General features: G+C 43.0%; 1 protein-coding gene across 2 annotated transcripts; it reads left to right on the top strand.

Annotated features, from left to right (window-relative positions):
• Positions 1 to 7114: 7114 nt before the first annotated feature.
• Positions 7115 to 17097, top strand: Abracl (ABRA C-terminal like). Of its 2 annotated transcripts, none has more exons than XM_051175332.1 (3): positions 7115 to 7274; positions 12382 to 12444; positions 16554 to 17097. In XM_051175332.1, exons 2-3 carry the CDS (start codon positions 12384 to 12386, stop codon positions 16736 to 16738), a joined length of 246 nt encoding a protein of 81 aa, XP_051031289.1. In that variant the 5' UTR covers positions 7115 to 7274; positions 12382 to 12383; the 3' UTR covers positions 16739 to 17097. The 2 variants fall into 2 exon arrangements, with proteins under 2 accessions (XP_051031289.1, XP_051031288.1); XM_051175331.1 differs by having other exon boundaries at positions 12378 to 12444.
• Positions 17098 to 17405: the final 308 nt, after the last annotated feature.

Here is a 17405-nt window from a genome sequence, read left to right as displayed (position 1 = left end):
ATTCTTCCATGGGCTCAAGGGAAGCATAGGTGGTTTTGATAAGAGTGAGTGACCTTAAAAGAACTGTAATCCAGATGCCATACCCCACTTGTGAGAGGTGCTATCTACCAGAAAGCTACTGGCAGACTAACACTGTATCACTTTGCTTATGACTGCCAAAATCAGTGATTTTTAAAAAGGCAACAATATGTAAGCAAATGCTAGAGTTTATTTAGATTTTTCTCCCAGTCCCAGTAACTTTCCCAAGAACATATATTATCAAGCCTGGAGGCAGCCTGAGTGTCTGGGTCACTTCTGCTTCATAGAGACACATGGAGCTCTATGCCAGAGCTGGCACGAAGTTAGCTTTGGATTTCAGTAGGTGAAGATCTAGTGGGAGGCAAGGACTCCTGAGGCAAAGGCAAGAAAACTTTCAACAAACATTTACAGAACAAAAGTGACCTCTACCCCATCTCCTCACTAGAGTCTGAGCCAGATTCAGGGACAGAATGTGCTAGTCAATGTGACAGATCTGAGGCTCTCGTAGATGGCACTGGAGGGCGAAGAGTCCGCACAGGAGTGGGGGCCTAGCTGTGGAAACTTTACACGTTAGCTTTATCTGTAGACCAGGCTGGGCTAGAACTCACAGAGATCCACCTGCCTCTCGAGTGCTGAGACTAAAGGTGTATGCCACCTCCCTCCCACTAAGTGCATGTCCTTAATAGAGATGAGATGCTGAAGACTGTGAGCCTGGGTTTCACATGATAAACTACTTCCAGCAGGGTACCATGGGAGTCTTGAGCAGGAAGGCACAGATTATCTCAACTCAAACATTACATTCACCATGAATGTGAACTCACACTCTTTTCCTATGTTTGAAATTCTGTATCACTCACAAGGTCCCCATGCCATCCTAGTTCAATATCGCTGTGATGAATACCAGGACCAAAAGCAAACTGGGGAAGAAAGGGTTTACTCCGTCTGACACTTTCCGTTTGTTATGATGGGAATTCAGGAGCAGAACTCCAGGAACAAACCTGGTTGAAGCAGAGGACATGGAGGAATATTGCTTACTGACCTGTTCCCCGCATGGCTGGTTCAGCATGCTTTCTTACACCACCCACGACTAGCTGCTCAGGTTTAAAGAAACCTACAGTGCTTTAGGCTGTTCTTCATCAATCATTAATCAAGAAAATGACCCCACAGTCTTGCCCAAAGACCAGTCTGATGAAGGCATTTTCTCAGTTGAGGTTCCCTCTTCCCAGATGACTCTAGTTTTCATCAAGTTGAAGGAAAAAAAAAAAAGAAAGAAAAACCCAAAAACCAAACCAAAACAACAACAAGCCCCAAAACCTAACAAGCACACCTCAGGCTGGGGAGACCTGGGGGGTGTGTCTGATGTTCGCAGCTATGAGTTTCCTTTGTTTAGTGTCTCAGGGCAGCAAAGGGCCAGTAAAGGTGAGGGTTAGGGAAGGTACGGAGTGGACTCCTAAAGCATGGAGGTTGCTCTTTGTCCCTCAGCTCCATCTACAGGACATCTTTAATCATCACAGACAGGAGACATGTGCATACCACCTATCACTCCAGTCCCTGACTGCCAGAATAGCAAATCTACCTCTTTTTTCCTGTGGGCTTGCACTTTCTAGACATTTTACACAAATAGAATTATACAGAGTGCAGCCTTTGTTCCTAGCTTTTTCACCCACTTAGCATGCTGTTTTCAGATGTGTCCACACAGCAGATGAGCTGCAGCAACAGCCTCCTTCTTCAGTTGTACCATGTTGTGGTTATCTATTCACCAGTTGTATTGTTTTCAACTTAAGGCTATTATGAGTAAAGCTGTTATGAATATATATGTACCAGTTTTTATGTATGCATATGCTTTTAATGCTCTCAGGTATATAGGAATAGTAATATCAAAATGTATGTTTATTAAACTGCTTATTTCTCACAAAAGCTGTACCATTGGTGAAAAATTTCTATCAGCAACGGGTGAGTGTTCAACTTCCTTACAACCCCACAAATACCTGTATTTATTTATTGCAATAATCCTACTGCTGGATATGAAGAGGTGTCTTATTATAGTTTGGTTTTTGTTTGGGGGGTGGTATTTTTTGTTTTGTTTTGTTTTTTGTTTGTTTGTTTGAGGCAGGGTTTCACTGTGTAGTTCTGGTACGCCTGTAACTTACTATGTAGACCAGGCTGGCCTCGAACTCTGAGAGATCTGCCTATGTCTGTCTCCCAAGTGCTGGGATTAAAGGTGTGCATCACCACTGCCCAGCTGGGGGGTGGTGTTTGAATCTATGGCCTTTCGTGTGCCTCCAAGACACATTCCTATCCTTCTGGTGTGTGTGTGTGTGTGTGTGTGTGTGTGTGTGTGTGTGTGTTTGAGGCAGAGTCTCATGTGGCTCAGGCTCATTTCCCAATCCCTATGTAACTAGGAATGATCTCGAAGATCTAATCCTCCTGACTCCAGTTCCTATGAGCTAGGGCTCCAGGCTTGGACCCACCACACCTGGTGAAAGTCTGTCTTCCCAAAAGGCTCAAGTCGGGCCAAGTTGACAAAAAACAAGATAGCCCAGTGGCTAATTACCAAAAGCAACTTGCAGATTCAATGTAATCTTTATCAAAATGAGATTCATCTTATAACTTGAATGAAAAAAATAGTCGTAAGATTCATATGGAAGCACAAAGGATTTGAATAGCCAAGGCATTCTTTTTTCTCCCCATTATTTATTTGTTTATTATTTTACATATCGATCCCAGTTCCCTCACTCCAATGCCCCCCCCCCGCCCGCCCTCCCATCCCATTCCCCTCGCCCCACTCCACAGGGAGGGTTAGGGTTAGCCTCCCAGGAGGGGTCAACAAAATCTGTCAAGTCATTTGGAGTAGGGTCTAGGCCCTCCCTCCTATCTCTAAGTTAAGGCAGTATCCCTTCATGGGAAATGTGCTCCCAAAGTCCTTTTGTGCACCAGGGATACATCCTGGTTCCATTGTCTGAGGTCCCTTAGACTGCCCAGGCCTTCTAGCTGAGACTCATGTTCAGGGAGTCTGAATCGGTCCAAGCTGGGTTTCCAGCTATCAGTCTGGGGCCCATTAGCTTCTCCTTGTTCAAGTCAGCTGTCTATGTGGGTTTTTGTAGCCTAGTCTTGTCCTCCCCCTCTGCATCTGGATTCCAGGTCTAGCCAAGGCATTCTTAAGCAGAATGAGTAATGCTCTGGGTATAGGATTTCAAATTATACTAGAGAATCATATCATCATTAAACAAAAGTTAATCAAACAGCCCAGCATGACATTGTCACAAAGCAGACATACAGAACAATGGAGTAGAAGAGAAGACCCATAAGTAAATCTGTGCAGTCAAGACGTATTAAAAACACATGCTGGAGAGAAGATAGACTAACAGATTGTGCCAGGAAAATGACATTCCCACATGCAGAAGGGTAAAATTATAGCAGTGCTTCTTACTCTGCTTAAAATCACTCAAGGGGCAGGAGAGATGACTCAGTAGTTAAGAGCATTGACTGTTCTTCCAGAGGACCCAGATTTAATTCCCAGCACCCACGTGGTAGCTCACAACTGTCTGTAACTCCAGTTCCTGGGGATCTGACATCCACACCAGCGTACATAAAATAAAGTTAAATTATTTTAAAACATCAACTCAAAGTGGATTAAAGACCTTACTGTAAGACCCCAAACACTAAACTGCTAGACGACAACAGGCAGGGACCTTTCAAGTTATGAATATAGGCAAGGGCTTTTTGAGAAAGACTCTAAAAGCTCAGGAAAGGACAGAAAGAGTTGACAAATGGGGTGGCCTGGAAGTAGAAAACTTCTGTTCTGCAAAGGAAGTAGCAGAATACCAGCCCGAGAACAGGAGAAAAATCTTTCCAGCAGTATTATCTGACAGGGCATTAATACCTAAAAACACATAAAGAACTCTAAAAAATAAAAAATAAACATCCCAAACTCCAAACACCCTATCATCAATAGGCAAAATAATTGAAGTAAAAACAACCAAAATATATATGAAAAAATATTCAAAGTCCTTAGCTACAGGAAAATGCAAACCAAAACTACATTGAGTCCCCCCCACTCTGTTCAAGTGGTTATCTGGAAGGGAACACCTGGCTGCAAAGGCTGGCGAGGGCCTTGGGCTCATGCACTACTGGTGGGAATGTAAACCAGTAAACCAGTGCATCTGTTTACAGTGTGGTGGCTATCCCAACAGCTAAAAATGGAACTACGGTATGAGCCAGCAATGCCACTCCTGAAGGAATCGAAGCATCATTCCACAGAGATGCTTGCCCACTCATATTTACTGTACTCCATTGACAATGGAGTTTAGATGCCCCTCAACAGATGACTGGATAAAGGAAATATGGAGCAGACACAGTGGAGTTCCATGGGGCTGTAATGAAGATTGCAATCACATTATCTGCAGAGACATAGCTGGGGCTGGAGACCATCATGTTCAGCAAAATAAGACAGGCTCAGAAAGAAAAGGAGCATACCTTTCTCATATGCAAAAATCTAGACCAAAAAAAAAAAAAAAAAAAAAAAAAAAAAACCAAAAAAACCATACATGGTATGTATCTTAGGTAGGGTTTCTACTGTAGCAAAACGCCATGACCAAAAAGCAAGTTGGGGAGGAAAGGGATTCTTTGGCTTATACCTCTATATCACAGTTTACTGCCACAGGAAGTCAAGACAGGAATTCAAGCAGGGCAGGAACTTGGGAGGCAGGAGCTGAGGCTATGGAGGATTACTGTTTACTGGCTTGCTCCTCATGGCTTGCTCAGCCTGCTTTCTTTTCTTTTCTTTCTTGAGCTATACATTTTCTCCACTCCCCTTTCCCCCTCCCTTCTCCCATTCCACCCTCCCCATTGCCCCCTGTGCTCCCAATTTACTCAGGAGAACTTGTCTTTTTCCCCTTCTTATGGGGATCCATGTATGTTCTTCTTAGGGTCCTCTTTGTTACCTAGGTTCTCTGGGGTTGTGGCTGGGAAGCCATTTGTCCTTTATTTTATGTCTAACATCCACATATGAATGACTACATTCTATATTAGTCTTTTTGGTCTGGGTTACCTCACTTAGGATGTCAGCCTGCTTTCTAATAGAACCCAGGATTGCCAGCCCAGGAATGGCACCACCCACAATGGGCTGGGCCCTCCCCTCCAATCTGGGCTGGTCCCTCTTGGATCTGGGCTGGGCCTCCCCCATCTGGGCCCTCCACTAATCACTAATTAAGTCACTAGTTAAGCAAATGCCTTGTAGGCTTTACTACATACTGATCTTATGGAGGCATTTTCTTAATTGAGGTTCTCTCCTCTCAGTTGACTGTAGTTTGCTTTGACATAGAATGAGCCTGGACACCATGGAAGTAGAGGAGGTCCATGCTTCGAGAAGAAGTCCTCCAAGGGCAAATGGGAAAGAACGAGAGAGGGTGATAGGGGACAGAAAGATAACTATTACAGTTTTCTTTCACAAGTGGAGCATGTACGTGTATTTGTATATAAACAGAAGAACTATTTGGGAAGTGTAAAGAGATCCAAGGACAATGTTTCTACAAGAAAACAAGTTTGAATGAAAAATATACAAAATACTTTTTCTTGATTTCTTCCATTAGACTTCTTTTTTAAGCTAGGGATGGTGGCACACCTCTTTAGACCCAATGCTCCGAAGGCAGAAGTAGGTGAATGTGTATGAGTTCAAAGCTAGCTTGATCTTCATGGCAAGTGCCAGACCAGTCAGGGTTACATGATAAGATTGTATCTAAAACAAAACAAACACTTTTTAAAATTACAATTCCTTATTTGGTAGGTCAACATGAAGTTTACTATTCTTTCTGTAGGCTACCTGGATCATATGTTCAAATCGCTTATTTTAAAGAGTAAATTTTAATTAATTAACTAGTTAATTATTTTGAGGTAAGGTATCAGCCCAGACTGGCCTTCCCTTGCTTTGTGTTTGACCTTGGATTCCTGATGCTCCTAACCCTGCTTGCTTAGGTGGGCTCACATGTGCACCCCTGCCAGGCTGAGAGTAAATCAAATATGAAGGACAATTTTTAGTTACTTAGTTAAAATCATCTATTTTACTTTTTTCCCTTGCTCAATGTAGATGGCCTTATCAACTCCCCTTGCTCGGGGAGTTGATAAACATGGTATTTTCTTTCATAATAACTTTTTGCATTATGTATACTTTGGAAGAGAGGACAAAAATGAGCCTCAGAGAATCTTGGAGTTACCTTAGTCTTCATCCCATGTGAGAAACAAGAATTTGCAGGGTTGCTGGACAGTTACAGAACAGCGACCCACTCAGGTTCATACTCACACTGCAGACCTTGACCTTGCAGGGCAGCTAGGCACAGCTTGGGGAGTGCACGCCCTAGCAGTGCCCATAGGACCTGGCTACTCCCACATCCCCTGAAAACAAGCAGGGCTTTGTGGCCCTCCAGCTATCACCTGCCTCTGAGAAGTGCTGGGATTAAAGACATAGGCCACTAAAAATACTGGTGACTTGGACAATGAATTGGGGTTGGAGAGAGAAATTTCCCTTGCAGTTACAGTTGAAACTACTGTAAAACTAATTTGGGTTGTCTTTCTTTTCTGAAAACTCTGGGTAGGGCAAGTATGTTACACACACGTGATGGAAATAAAAAGGATTCGAATAATATGAATTATGAAGCTAAATGGAGGAAACAATGGAGAGAAGCTAATTTGTTCTGACCCAAAATCAAGAACCAGGTTTGTCCAATTCAGTAGAACAAACTGGCCTTGAAGAATGAAAATGCAAGCGTTTGCAAATTGGACACTGAGTCTTTTTTTTTTTTTTTTTTTTTTTGGTCTTGATCCTCATTTTCCTGGCACGCAGAACCCATGGAGTCACGCTTTTCCTAGGAGACCTCAATATTCAGCACAGTGGATAAGATATCCTGGCAGGAAATCAATGTCCGGTATCACATGCGGGTGCTGACTGAGTAAGATGGAGAGAGGTGATTGAACTTTGGGTGCACATTCCTAGAAGCCTGCCTCCAGTTCTGGCATCTGCTCAGGGTGCCTCCTCCTAGGCGTGTCCCGGAGGAGTGGGCGGCCCCTTTCAGAGAGCACTTAGTCTTACTTGCCCCCCCCCCACGCCTCTCCTTGTCCCCTCCCCTCTTCCACTGCAGCCTTTCTCTTCGCCTGGGCCACTTCCTTCTTCAGCTTGTTCCTCCCCAGGGCGCGGAAGCAGAGAACACGGTCCAGACCCACGCGGCTTCAGTTCTTCCGCGAAGAAGGAAGCAGTCGGAGAGGTGAGCGAGTCCGGGGAGGAGAGGCTGAACCCAAAGTCTCAGGGACCGAGCCCCGGGTGGAGGGCTGGGACCCCGGGGTGCTGAGGTGTTGCTGGAGGGGCCGTGGGCATGCTCCCCGACTCCCCTCTCGTGCTCCACTCGTGGGCACCCCACTCGGCCGGCACACTTCCGCACTGGGCTCATGTGACGTTTTGCCGGGCGGGGCGGATCGGGAAAGGAGCAGCCCAAACCGATGTTTGCAGCGGTGCAATGTGTGGGTTTTGCACTTGGCGTCGGTTCGAGATGCGGTTCTGCAGAGCTGGGTGGGGAAGGGCTAGAGGGGATCCCGGAGGAATAAAGTGGCGTCAGGACAGTGCTCTCTGCAATGCAGAGGGCCGGCGAGTGAGGGTACGCGGGACTCGTGGGGTCTCCGGGAAGTGCCATTGAGGACCAAGGGCGGATGAGTTGTGGAGACAAAGGCCTCCAGACTAAGCCCTTCCTGTGGCCCTGGGCTTCTTACCCCGGTGCCACCAGTTAAGGGGTGAGCAAGTAGTACCCGTAGGCCTCAGGATTTGGGGACCCTAATTTGGCAAGACCTCAAACTTGTAGGAGGTATGACCAAATATGGAGTGTGCTGGATCCAGCAAATAAGGAGAAAGGCTCCGAGTCAGCCTTTGACCCAAGTCAGCTGTTAGCGATAGAAGTGAGGCTGGAAGAGAGCCCAGCAAGCCTGTAAAGTTGTCTGCCGATTCCCAGGGGAGACAACTCTAGTAGACTTTATTTCCTTGACCTTCTGCCTTTGGAGCTTTAAAACCTAACTAGAGGACGCTCCTGACAAACCTCTCCAAATGTGCATTGGTGGAGCTTTCCGGCGTTTGCCTCAGCCCTACTCTTTGTGAGTCCCACTCAGACAGCCTAATTAGAGTCTGTGACAGTTAGACAGTCCGGCTCACATCTGCCACTGCCATCCTTCTGGCCAGCCTCTCCCAGACAGGCTTTTTTTCTTAGCCTTGCTCTGCTTATGACCTCTCATTGTTCTTGATCTCACTCCAGTTGAAGGTTTCTGTCCTGCTTTTAGACGGCCATGGGTCTTCCAAAGATTGTATAATGTGAACATTTTCTTCTTTGTCCCCTCTCATAATAAATGACTAAAACATGCCAAGTTGTGTATGCTAACAGTAGTAAACCTATTATTTTCCTGTTCATAGGGGTCCAGACAGGGAGCCTTTTCTTGCTTTGTAAACGATCCGCCTTAATAAGTACTCAGTATGTGATATTACATAAGAATACACTATTACATTAGGTTCATTTGCATAATAGCAAAAGAAGGGGAAGACGTGGAAAAGTGATGTGTTAGGAACAGTGCTTTGTGGCATTAACCATTGTGAGCTTGTTTCATTCTCGATAAAATGGGGTAAGTAATAAGTGTCTGTAGGGTTCTTAGAATTCCATGAATTAGGGTAGCCAAATGGATCAGTGCATAAAGGCACTTGCTGCCAAGCCAGATGACCAGAGTCTAATCCCTGGGATCCACATGGGAAACCCACACGTTTTCGTTGTCTCTGACCTCCACATTCACAACTTCCCAAAAATAAATGCAAAAAAGATAAAAAATAAATAAAAGAATTATATGAATTAACTCAGGGAAGGAGTGTGGTGTATAATTAATTATGAAGAAATGCCCTTTGCCTTCCTTAAAACTGGATTAGTGCCCATTTTAATTCAAGTGGTTATGTATACTGCACATAGCAGATGGCCTTCCTCTTTGTTTCTCATTGTTAAATGAGATATAAATTTGAAGTATCTCCCTGGTGTCAGAAAGATGGAGACATATGTACAGGCAGGGGACTCAGGACTCAGAAGTCTCTGACCTTGAGGGTTTTATTTTCCTTTCAGTCAGTCCAGGTTGGCTTTTGTTTGTTTGTTTGTTTGTTTTTTCATTCTCACAAGCCCTTACTTGCTGAAACAGGGCAATTGTGTAGAGAGAATTTTTGTATAGCTCCCAAATGTTGTCCTGTCTTGCTCCCCCTACCCCTGCATACATGTGTGGGCATGCCTGTGCATGGCAGGTGCATTTTGAAAATGTGTTTTCAGGTGCACGTGTGTGTATGTGTGTGTGTGTATGCGCGCGCGCACACTTGCACATGGAGGCCTAAGGACAACCTCAGGTGTCATCCTCAAGGATGCCAGCCCCCTACCTCCTTTGAGACAGGTTCTCTCATTTGCCTGGAGCCCATCATTAAGTTAGGCTGGTTGGCCATGTGGCAAGGTGCTCCTGGCCAGCTCCCCACATCTGGGATTAGATTCATAGGTGCTACCACACCCAACAGTTTTATGGAGGTTCTGGGGTTCAAACTCAGGAAGCTCATGCTTGCAAAGCCATTTCTCCAGCTTCCAAATCTCCTTTTCTGTAGCATCCCTTCATCCTAACCAACAGAAAAATGCCAAACAAGACTATGTATCTATCTAAATATATTACAGGGATGTTGTTTTCTGTATGGTTCCTTTAAAAAAAAAATATCAGTTCATTAAGCTAACTTTTCAGACCAATACTTTTCAGCATACAAGTAATAGAAACTCATACAAAGCACTACACTTTATAAATAGGGAAAATGTCATTGGTTCATATAACTAGAATATCCAGGATCAGGGACAGGCTGAGTCATTTTCAAGCTTAGATTTTCCTTCTGTTGGATTTCTTAGTCAGGTCTTCCCATAGGGTAACCATTTATACTGGGCTTGTAAACTCACATCTTAGAATCAGTGGAAAGGGTGTCATTTACTAATAGTATAGCAAAATCTTGGGGTTGAGCTTGACTGTTTTGAATGAGAGTATCTGTCCTCGGACCTCCACATACATACACTCCCCCCCCCCAAATAAATAAATAAATAAATAAATACACACACACACACACACACACACACACACACACACACACACACTAGCTTAAAAGTAAAAGAACTGTATGAATTGACTCAGATGAGGAACCTGGTGCCTCTAGCCAATCCCACAGACTCTGAGTCACTTCTGGAGCTGAGGGTAATGCTCTGTCTGTACACATAGCTTTAGAGTGGAAAGGGAAATGCTGTCCTCGGACAACACTTAGATGCTGGTTCCAGAGTGGGAAGATGGTACTGGCCCCACAAAATAGCCACAGACACAGACAGGTTTACTTCTGCCATTATCCTATATCCTCTCGGGATATTTTAGGTTCTTACTATCACTTTTAAACTATGCCTTGAATTACATAATTATGCTTTCACCAACACCAAAGTCCCCAATAGAGTTGACCAGAATTTTTTTTTTCTTTTAGGTTTTTGAGACAGGGTCCCTCTGTGTAGCTCTGGTTGTCCTGGAACTCACTCTGTAGACCGGGCTTGTCTCAAACTCATAGACATCCGTGTGCCTCTGCCTGGTATTAAAGGCATGCAACATCACACCAGGCTGGGACAGTATAATTATTAATAGTAAGTTTTAAAGAGTTGCATTTAATCGAATATTTTGCATTTTATTGCAGTGTCAGCCCCTTCAATTACAATGTTCATGCAAATAATGGCAGATGGTAGTGGCACTTTTAATTATTAGCTGATAGAAAATCTGGTGTCCCAATCAGGATCTTTGAAGCAGGTGGTATCCAGTTGTAGATGTCACTCTTATTGTAAACGCCACCGGGAATTAATAATAACCCATCTGGATGAAGTTGTTTCAAGTCATACCTTAATGAAAACAGTAACGCATTTCCACCTTTTAGCTCCTTATTTAGCCTGGAGAATTTCTCTTGTGAAAGCAGATTGAATCAATGCCATCCTGCCTAGTCACTCATACTTGCTGGTCTCTGCCAGTGGAGTTCTATCCCCTCATCCCTCCTCTTATTCTTGTTAGTTCATGAAACAGTGTTTGTTTAACCTCTCCTCTTGGTGCCAGGCATGCTAACAAGGAATATTTAAGTCAGATCCCTGTGGAGAGGAATTTATCTTCTAGGAAGGAAAACCCAGAAACCAGTAATTCTACCCAATTGAAATAAAAGAGGCATATAGTACAGTGGGAACACCCAGTAGGGGAGCACCCTCAGATTGGGGAATGCTTTGTGGAGGATGTTGTTCCATGCAAGCTGAGCCTGACTCATGAGCCTTAGGAAGGGAATGGCAATAGCCTGAGCAGAAGCAAACATGCAGAGAGGGCTGGTGGTATGGCCAGGGATATTTGAGGAATAGAAAGACTCCTGTAGCTGCAGTTTAGCACTCAAGTGTACAGTGGAGGAGGCTGGAACCCAGGTCAGAATCCAGCCTGTAAAAGACTTAGCAAGCCACATGGGATTTAGCATGCCTTAGCAGCTTCATCTCTTGTTAGTCTGAACTCTTTGTGATGGGAAATGAATGTGCTTCACTACGAGCTGTGCAGTGCAGTCAGTTTCCATGGGCAGAACCAAGAGAAGGGTGTTATGCTCCTGTATGTGAACTGGAAGTTATCACTGCACTGCCCTGAGGGTATTCAGGTGGCCTTGGTTTAGTATGAACCTGTATCGCTTCTAGACTCTGGACTCCTGAAGAGCAGGGAACATGTAATTATCTTGGCATCTCCATCTCCTAGTTCAGGGTCTGCCTCAGCTGTGCCATGTGCTTTCTCCTTTGTCTCCACAATTTTCCATTTACTTCTACCTTTGTATGGAGGTAAATTTCCATTTTCCCACCATTTGTCCATTTGATCTACCTTCCCTGTCATCTCTAAGGAGGGGCCTGCCTGTAATGCCTTGGACCCAGCACCCAGAGAATGCTTGCCATATTGCTGTTCATCAGAGGCCTTTCTCTGCCTTGAACATGGATCTTGTTACCTTCTGCAATTCTGGTGTTTAGCAGGATTCTGTGACAAGATGCGCATGGAGTAATACTGTTGTGAGCAGAGAGGCCATCTTCCCCCTGCTAGTCAGCAGGTCACAGGAGAGGGAAGTTATGTAGGTAGAGGAGATGTGGAGCTATATTAGTGCACTGTACTTCATACAAGTAGAAAAGGGGTGTGGTCAATAATAGTGACAAATGTACCGCAAAAGAGAAAGGGCCTTTGGATTGCTGTGTACACGAGGAAGTATAGAAATGGCTGTAACGTAGACTTCTTTTCTTTTTCAGTCAGCAATGAATGTGGATCATGAGGTTAACCTCCTAGTGGAGGAAATTCATCGTCTGGGTTCTAAAAGTAAGTATTCTAACACAGAGTGTTTCTTCTGAGTATACCCCAAGACAGGCATTCTGGAGAAGCTGCTCAGTGACACACTGCCTACTGCTGGAGGTGGTAATGTTCTTAGCCTTCAAGAGGTATTTGAGACACAGAACTATTGGGGTGTCTGGTTTCTGAGGCAGACAATAGTTGAGATGTTTTAATTATTTAATTTTGAATTGAAAAAACTCACTGAGCTTCCTTTGTATTAAAGTCTGATTTAATACAGTACTGAATAGTGATTTTTTTTTTTTTTTTGCTGTTAAAATTCTTTTCTGCTTTATGTTTGCTACCATTTTGTAAATTTGCAAGTCACTATAGATTTAGAATGCAATTACACTAAATTGTTCTATTAGTCAGGCCTTTCTGGAGGAAGAAAATGTATAGAATGAACCTATGTAAGTTTAGAAAGTGGATTATTAGAATGGCTTACAGGTAGTGGTCTAGCTAGTCCAACAATGGCTGTCTACTAATGGAAGATCCAAGAATCCAGTAGATATTAAGTCCACGATGCTGGGTGTCTCCGCTGGTCTTCACTATACTCCAGAGTCCTGAAGAAGTATGCTCTGATGCCGGGGAAGGAGTGGACTTGCCAGTGAGAGAAAGCAGGCAAAGATAGCAAGTGTCCCTCTTCCATGCCCTTTATATTGGTATTAGCTGTCACCAGAAGGTGTGGCCCAGATCAAAGCTGGATCTTCCCACCTCAAAAGATCTGGATTAAAAGTGGGTCTTTGCACTTCAAATGATTTAAAAAAAAAAAAAAATCTCCTACAGGTCCTAGCCACTAGCTTTATTTCGGTTAATTCTAAATGTAGATAAGTTGACAAGAATAGCCATCACAATTGTCTTTATTTTCTGTAAGTTGTTGGGATTTGTACAATTCCAAACATGATAGTAAAATAAACCAAACTTTTAGATCCTTTTTTTTTTTTTTTTTTGTGACTTTGTCTTCAGTGGCCAAGCAGCTATTGGGGAGACAACAATGTATAAAACTGGTATACTGGTGTTTCTCCTAAGTTGTATTGAAATGATTGTACTTGTAGCATGAGGTATTTGCTACATCTGAGATGTGCAAAGATTGGGAAGCATATTGGATATATGAACATTGAACATATTCAGCATCAACTAGAATAATGAAATTCAAAGTATTAAACATCATATAAATGAAAACGTTGCAGAGTATCTCATAAGCAAACATTGCACCCTTGTAATTTCAGCGGAGGCAGGAGGATCACAAGTTGAATACTATCCTGGCGTTTACAGTGAAACTGTCTCACAAGAAAAACCATGTCATTATAGCTTGATTTTTCTTAGACCTGTTTGCTTATAAGTTACAAATCCTTTAATAAGGTAGAATAGACACACTTTAAAAAAAAATTCCACTTATCTGTTAATTCCTACTGTCTCTCATCTTAGTTGTCTTCCTCATTTGTGTGTACATGCATGTAGAAACCAAAGGTTAATCGTGGGTGTCATTCCTTGGATTCCCCTTGAGTTGTTTTTTGAGACAAGGTCTCTCAATGGGACATGGGGCTCACCAAACAGCCTAAGGTGGCTGGCCGGTGAGCCCTAGAATCCTTCTGTCTTTGTCTCCTAAGTGTACACCCCTCCCCACTTCTAACGTTGGTTCTGGTAATTGAATTCAAGTCCCCGTGCTTGCACAGCTATCTCCCCAGGCCCCTGCACTTGTTTTCTGTTCTTGCTGTAGCCACTTAACCACAGACTTAGCAATGGTAAAACAGGATGTTTAACACCGGGACATACTTCCTATTTTGTGTAGTTCAGGCATCCCATGAGGATCTTTCCAGGCTCAGATCCAGGTGCTGGCTGGCTCCAGTCCCTCTGGAGGGTTTTGAGGAGACTGTATGTAATTTCTTACTTTCACTAGCTTCTGGAGCTTCTGCATCCCTTGGCTCTGGCTCTTCCTCTCCCCACACTGTTGCTGGTATTGGGTGTCATCACACTGTACTGCCCTGCCTCACCCTCCCATTCTCAAGAACTCTTAGGATTCCACTAATTGGACTCAGATAATCAAGAAGAGTGCCCCATTTTAGAACCTTTATTAAACCACATTTGAAAAACATCCCTTCTGCCTAGTAAGGCAAGGTATTCACAAGTTGTGCAGATGAGAATATGGGTTACCTTTGGGTGGCATTATCTCCCTGCCCTGCAGATAGAGTTCATGCTCTCAGACATGCTAAGTAGGTACTCCACCACTGAGCACTCCCAGATTCCTATCCTTGAGTCTTTTCTAGTCATTTTACTTTGACATTATAACTGAAATGTCAAGATAGAGACATAGGGAAGTGTTGTGGAGGTCACAGCCACATGTGACATCTTGTCACTGACTGATATTGCTCTCCCATATGTGCCAAGCCCTGTATAAGTACAAGTGACATAGGCATGTTCCTTTTCTTCAAGCATGTTATTACTTAAGTGATGAAAACAGCTAAAATTGATAAGGTAATTATCAGAAAAAAGTGACTTGCTAGACTGTGGAGTGTGGGCATTGATTATTGTTCCAGTGCAATAGATTATTGGTAACTGTAGAGTTGGGAGCACTTGGTTAAGCCTTGAATAGGCGGGACTTGGATGTGTAGAGGTGTATAGGCAGGTTAGTTGAGGAGGGGACACGTGAGGTGAACTTGGAATGGGAATGAATTAATGCCTATGTAGAACACTGAGAAGACACCAGGGGGTGTAATTTGTTAATATTTGGGTTCCCAGTCAAATGAGGTCTCTCTCCACTTTTCTCACACCCCCTCACTATACTCACATGGTGCCAGTCTGGGGAGGTCTCATTTTCACTGGGGCCACCCCTACTTTTGTCCCTCTACCACATCTTCCAGGCCTCTCCAGCTCCAGAAGGGTCACATTACTTAGAATTAGTATGCTCTTTAGATTGTTAAGAGCACATTTCCAAAAATTTGTTGACTGCTCTTATTCATGTCAACCTGGTGCTCATTGGTTAGGTTCAGCTGGCTTTAAAATTCTAGCCTTTGCACTCCTAAAGAGAGTGTCAGTGTTCTGCTCAGGCAGCCCAAAGCTCCACTTCAAAATGAGCAGATTTACAAATTAGAAGACAAGGTAATTATCATAACATCCATATGCATGAAAATACTTAAAATTCACAGCTTTACCGGAACACCTTGACTTTATTGTTGGCAAAAGATGACTGATTGAGTTGGAGAGCATAGATGGCACTATGTCATCTTCTGACACGTTATGGTTATTTAGCTGAGTTTGGAGTGATTTTGACTAACCTACATATGATACACAAGCTCTGACTAGAAATTGATAAAGGCATTTTTTTTTTTTATTTCTTTGAAAGTCCGAGTCTTTAAACTTTTCATCCAGTTAGAGAAGATGAAGTGGAAACTGTGGTTACCTGGAGATCTATATCCTTTCATCCAACAAGAATCTGGAACACCTACTTTGGGCTCAAGTATAGCGAATATAGAATTGAAAAAGAAATTCTATTTCCGTCCTTAAGGTCTTCTTAAGATGCAAGATGGACAGACTGGAAATGTACTGGGAAGAGGTTAGGAGGCTAAGCTAGTTGTGATGATATTTGCCTGTAATCCCAGCTGTTAGTAGGTCAAGACCACCCTGGACTACTGAGACCTTGTCTAAAAATTTTTTAAAAGAAGGTCAAACTGGAATATGGACTCCTGTCAGATTCTCTGGGAATGAAGCCTGTTCCTCTTATATTTGCTGGGTGATCTTGTGCACTTTATCTCATGTTTCTGCATCTTTGTTTCCTTATTAATGTTTTAATAAAAATTTAGACTCTGCATTTCAAGTCTCTAAAGTAGAATGTACCTTTTTGTTGTTGTTTTTTGTTTGTTTGTTTTTGTTTTTGTTTTTTTGTTTTTTGTTTTGTTTTGTTTTGTTTTTTTTTTGAGACAGGGTTTCTCTGTGTAACAGCCTTGGCTGTCCTGGAACAAATGTTTGAGTAGAGAAAGAGGCTTAGTGTTACATTTTAATCTTGGTTTCCACCCCCCTCATGAGATGTTTCCCCAAGGTGGTTCAAGTTTGCCATCCATGGAGGCAAGATACATTTACTAATGCTGTGTTTCTGCAATTAGATGCTGATGGAAAGCTAAGCGTGAAGTTTGGGGTCCTCTTCCAAGACGACAGATGTGCCAACCTCTTTGAAGCATTGGTAGGAACTCTGAAAGCTGCAAAGCGAAGGAAGATTGTAACATACACAGGAGAACTACTGTTGCAGGGTGTCCACGATGATGTGGACATTGTATTGCTACAAGATTAATGTGGTTTACATATTGTGGTGTCTCTGGTAAACTGGAAAAATTAAATCAAAAGACAAACATATGCTTCCTTATGTATTTTGTATAGAACTTTGTAAACAAAGGGGACTCATTAAGAAGTCCTGTTTTTATACCTTGAAAGAAAACATTACACTGTAAAATAAACAAAACCTATTATTTTTCTTAGGAATGTGATTGGGAAACATTTTTGGAGGTGTGAGAGGAGTTTTTGTTTTCTTAAATCATTTTTAGAGAATTTCTACAGGCACTTGACATTCTGTCAAAGTAAGGAGCAAACTGAAGATCAGCTGCCATGGGGAATGTTGTGTTAATGTAATAAAAACATGTAACTGCCTTTAAATTGCCTGATAGCTGTCTTTTGTCATTTAAGTGTGAATGTACCTCTTAAAGTTGAGTTTTTGTATCAAAATTAGGTCACTAGTAAAAATGACCTTAATTAGGACTATAGAGGTTGGAGAAAAATTATTTTAGCAAGTAGGACATTCAAAGGAAGTGTGTTTGCAAAGGAGTTTGAAAAGCAACACACATGCCCAGGCAAGACATACACCCAGAAAAGACTTGAGAAAGCCTGCAGCATTCAACTTGGATTAATCCCAAACCTAAAGCAACTATAGGCTGACCTTTAGGATCTCAGCAAGTCTAGCTGAG

Source organism: Phodopus roborovskii, unplaced genomic scaffold (assembly GCF_943737965.1).
Source record: "Phodopus roborovskii unplaced genomic scaffold, PHOROB, whole genome shotgun sequence".
Lineage (NCBI taxonomy): Eukaryota > Metazoa > Chordata > Mammalia > Rodentia > Cricetidae > Phodopus > Phodopus roborovskii.
The sequence above is the reverse complement of the archived record's forward strand: the minus strand, read 5'-3'. Positions and strand labels throughout refer to the sequence as shown.

Bases quoted from the DNA above. Each gene is read 5' to 3' on its own strand.
- Abracl (XM_051175332.1), top strand. From the start codon at position 12,384: ATGAATGTGGATCATGAGGTTAACCTCCTAGTGGAGGAAATTCATCGT. The intron at 12,445-16,553 runs GTAAGTATTCTA...TTCTGCAATTAG, and splicing joins TCATCGTCTGGGTTCTAAAA to ATGCTGATGGAAAGCTAAGC.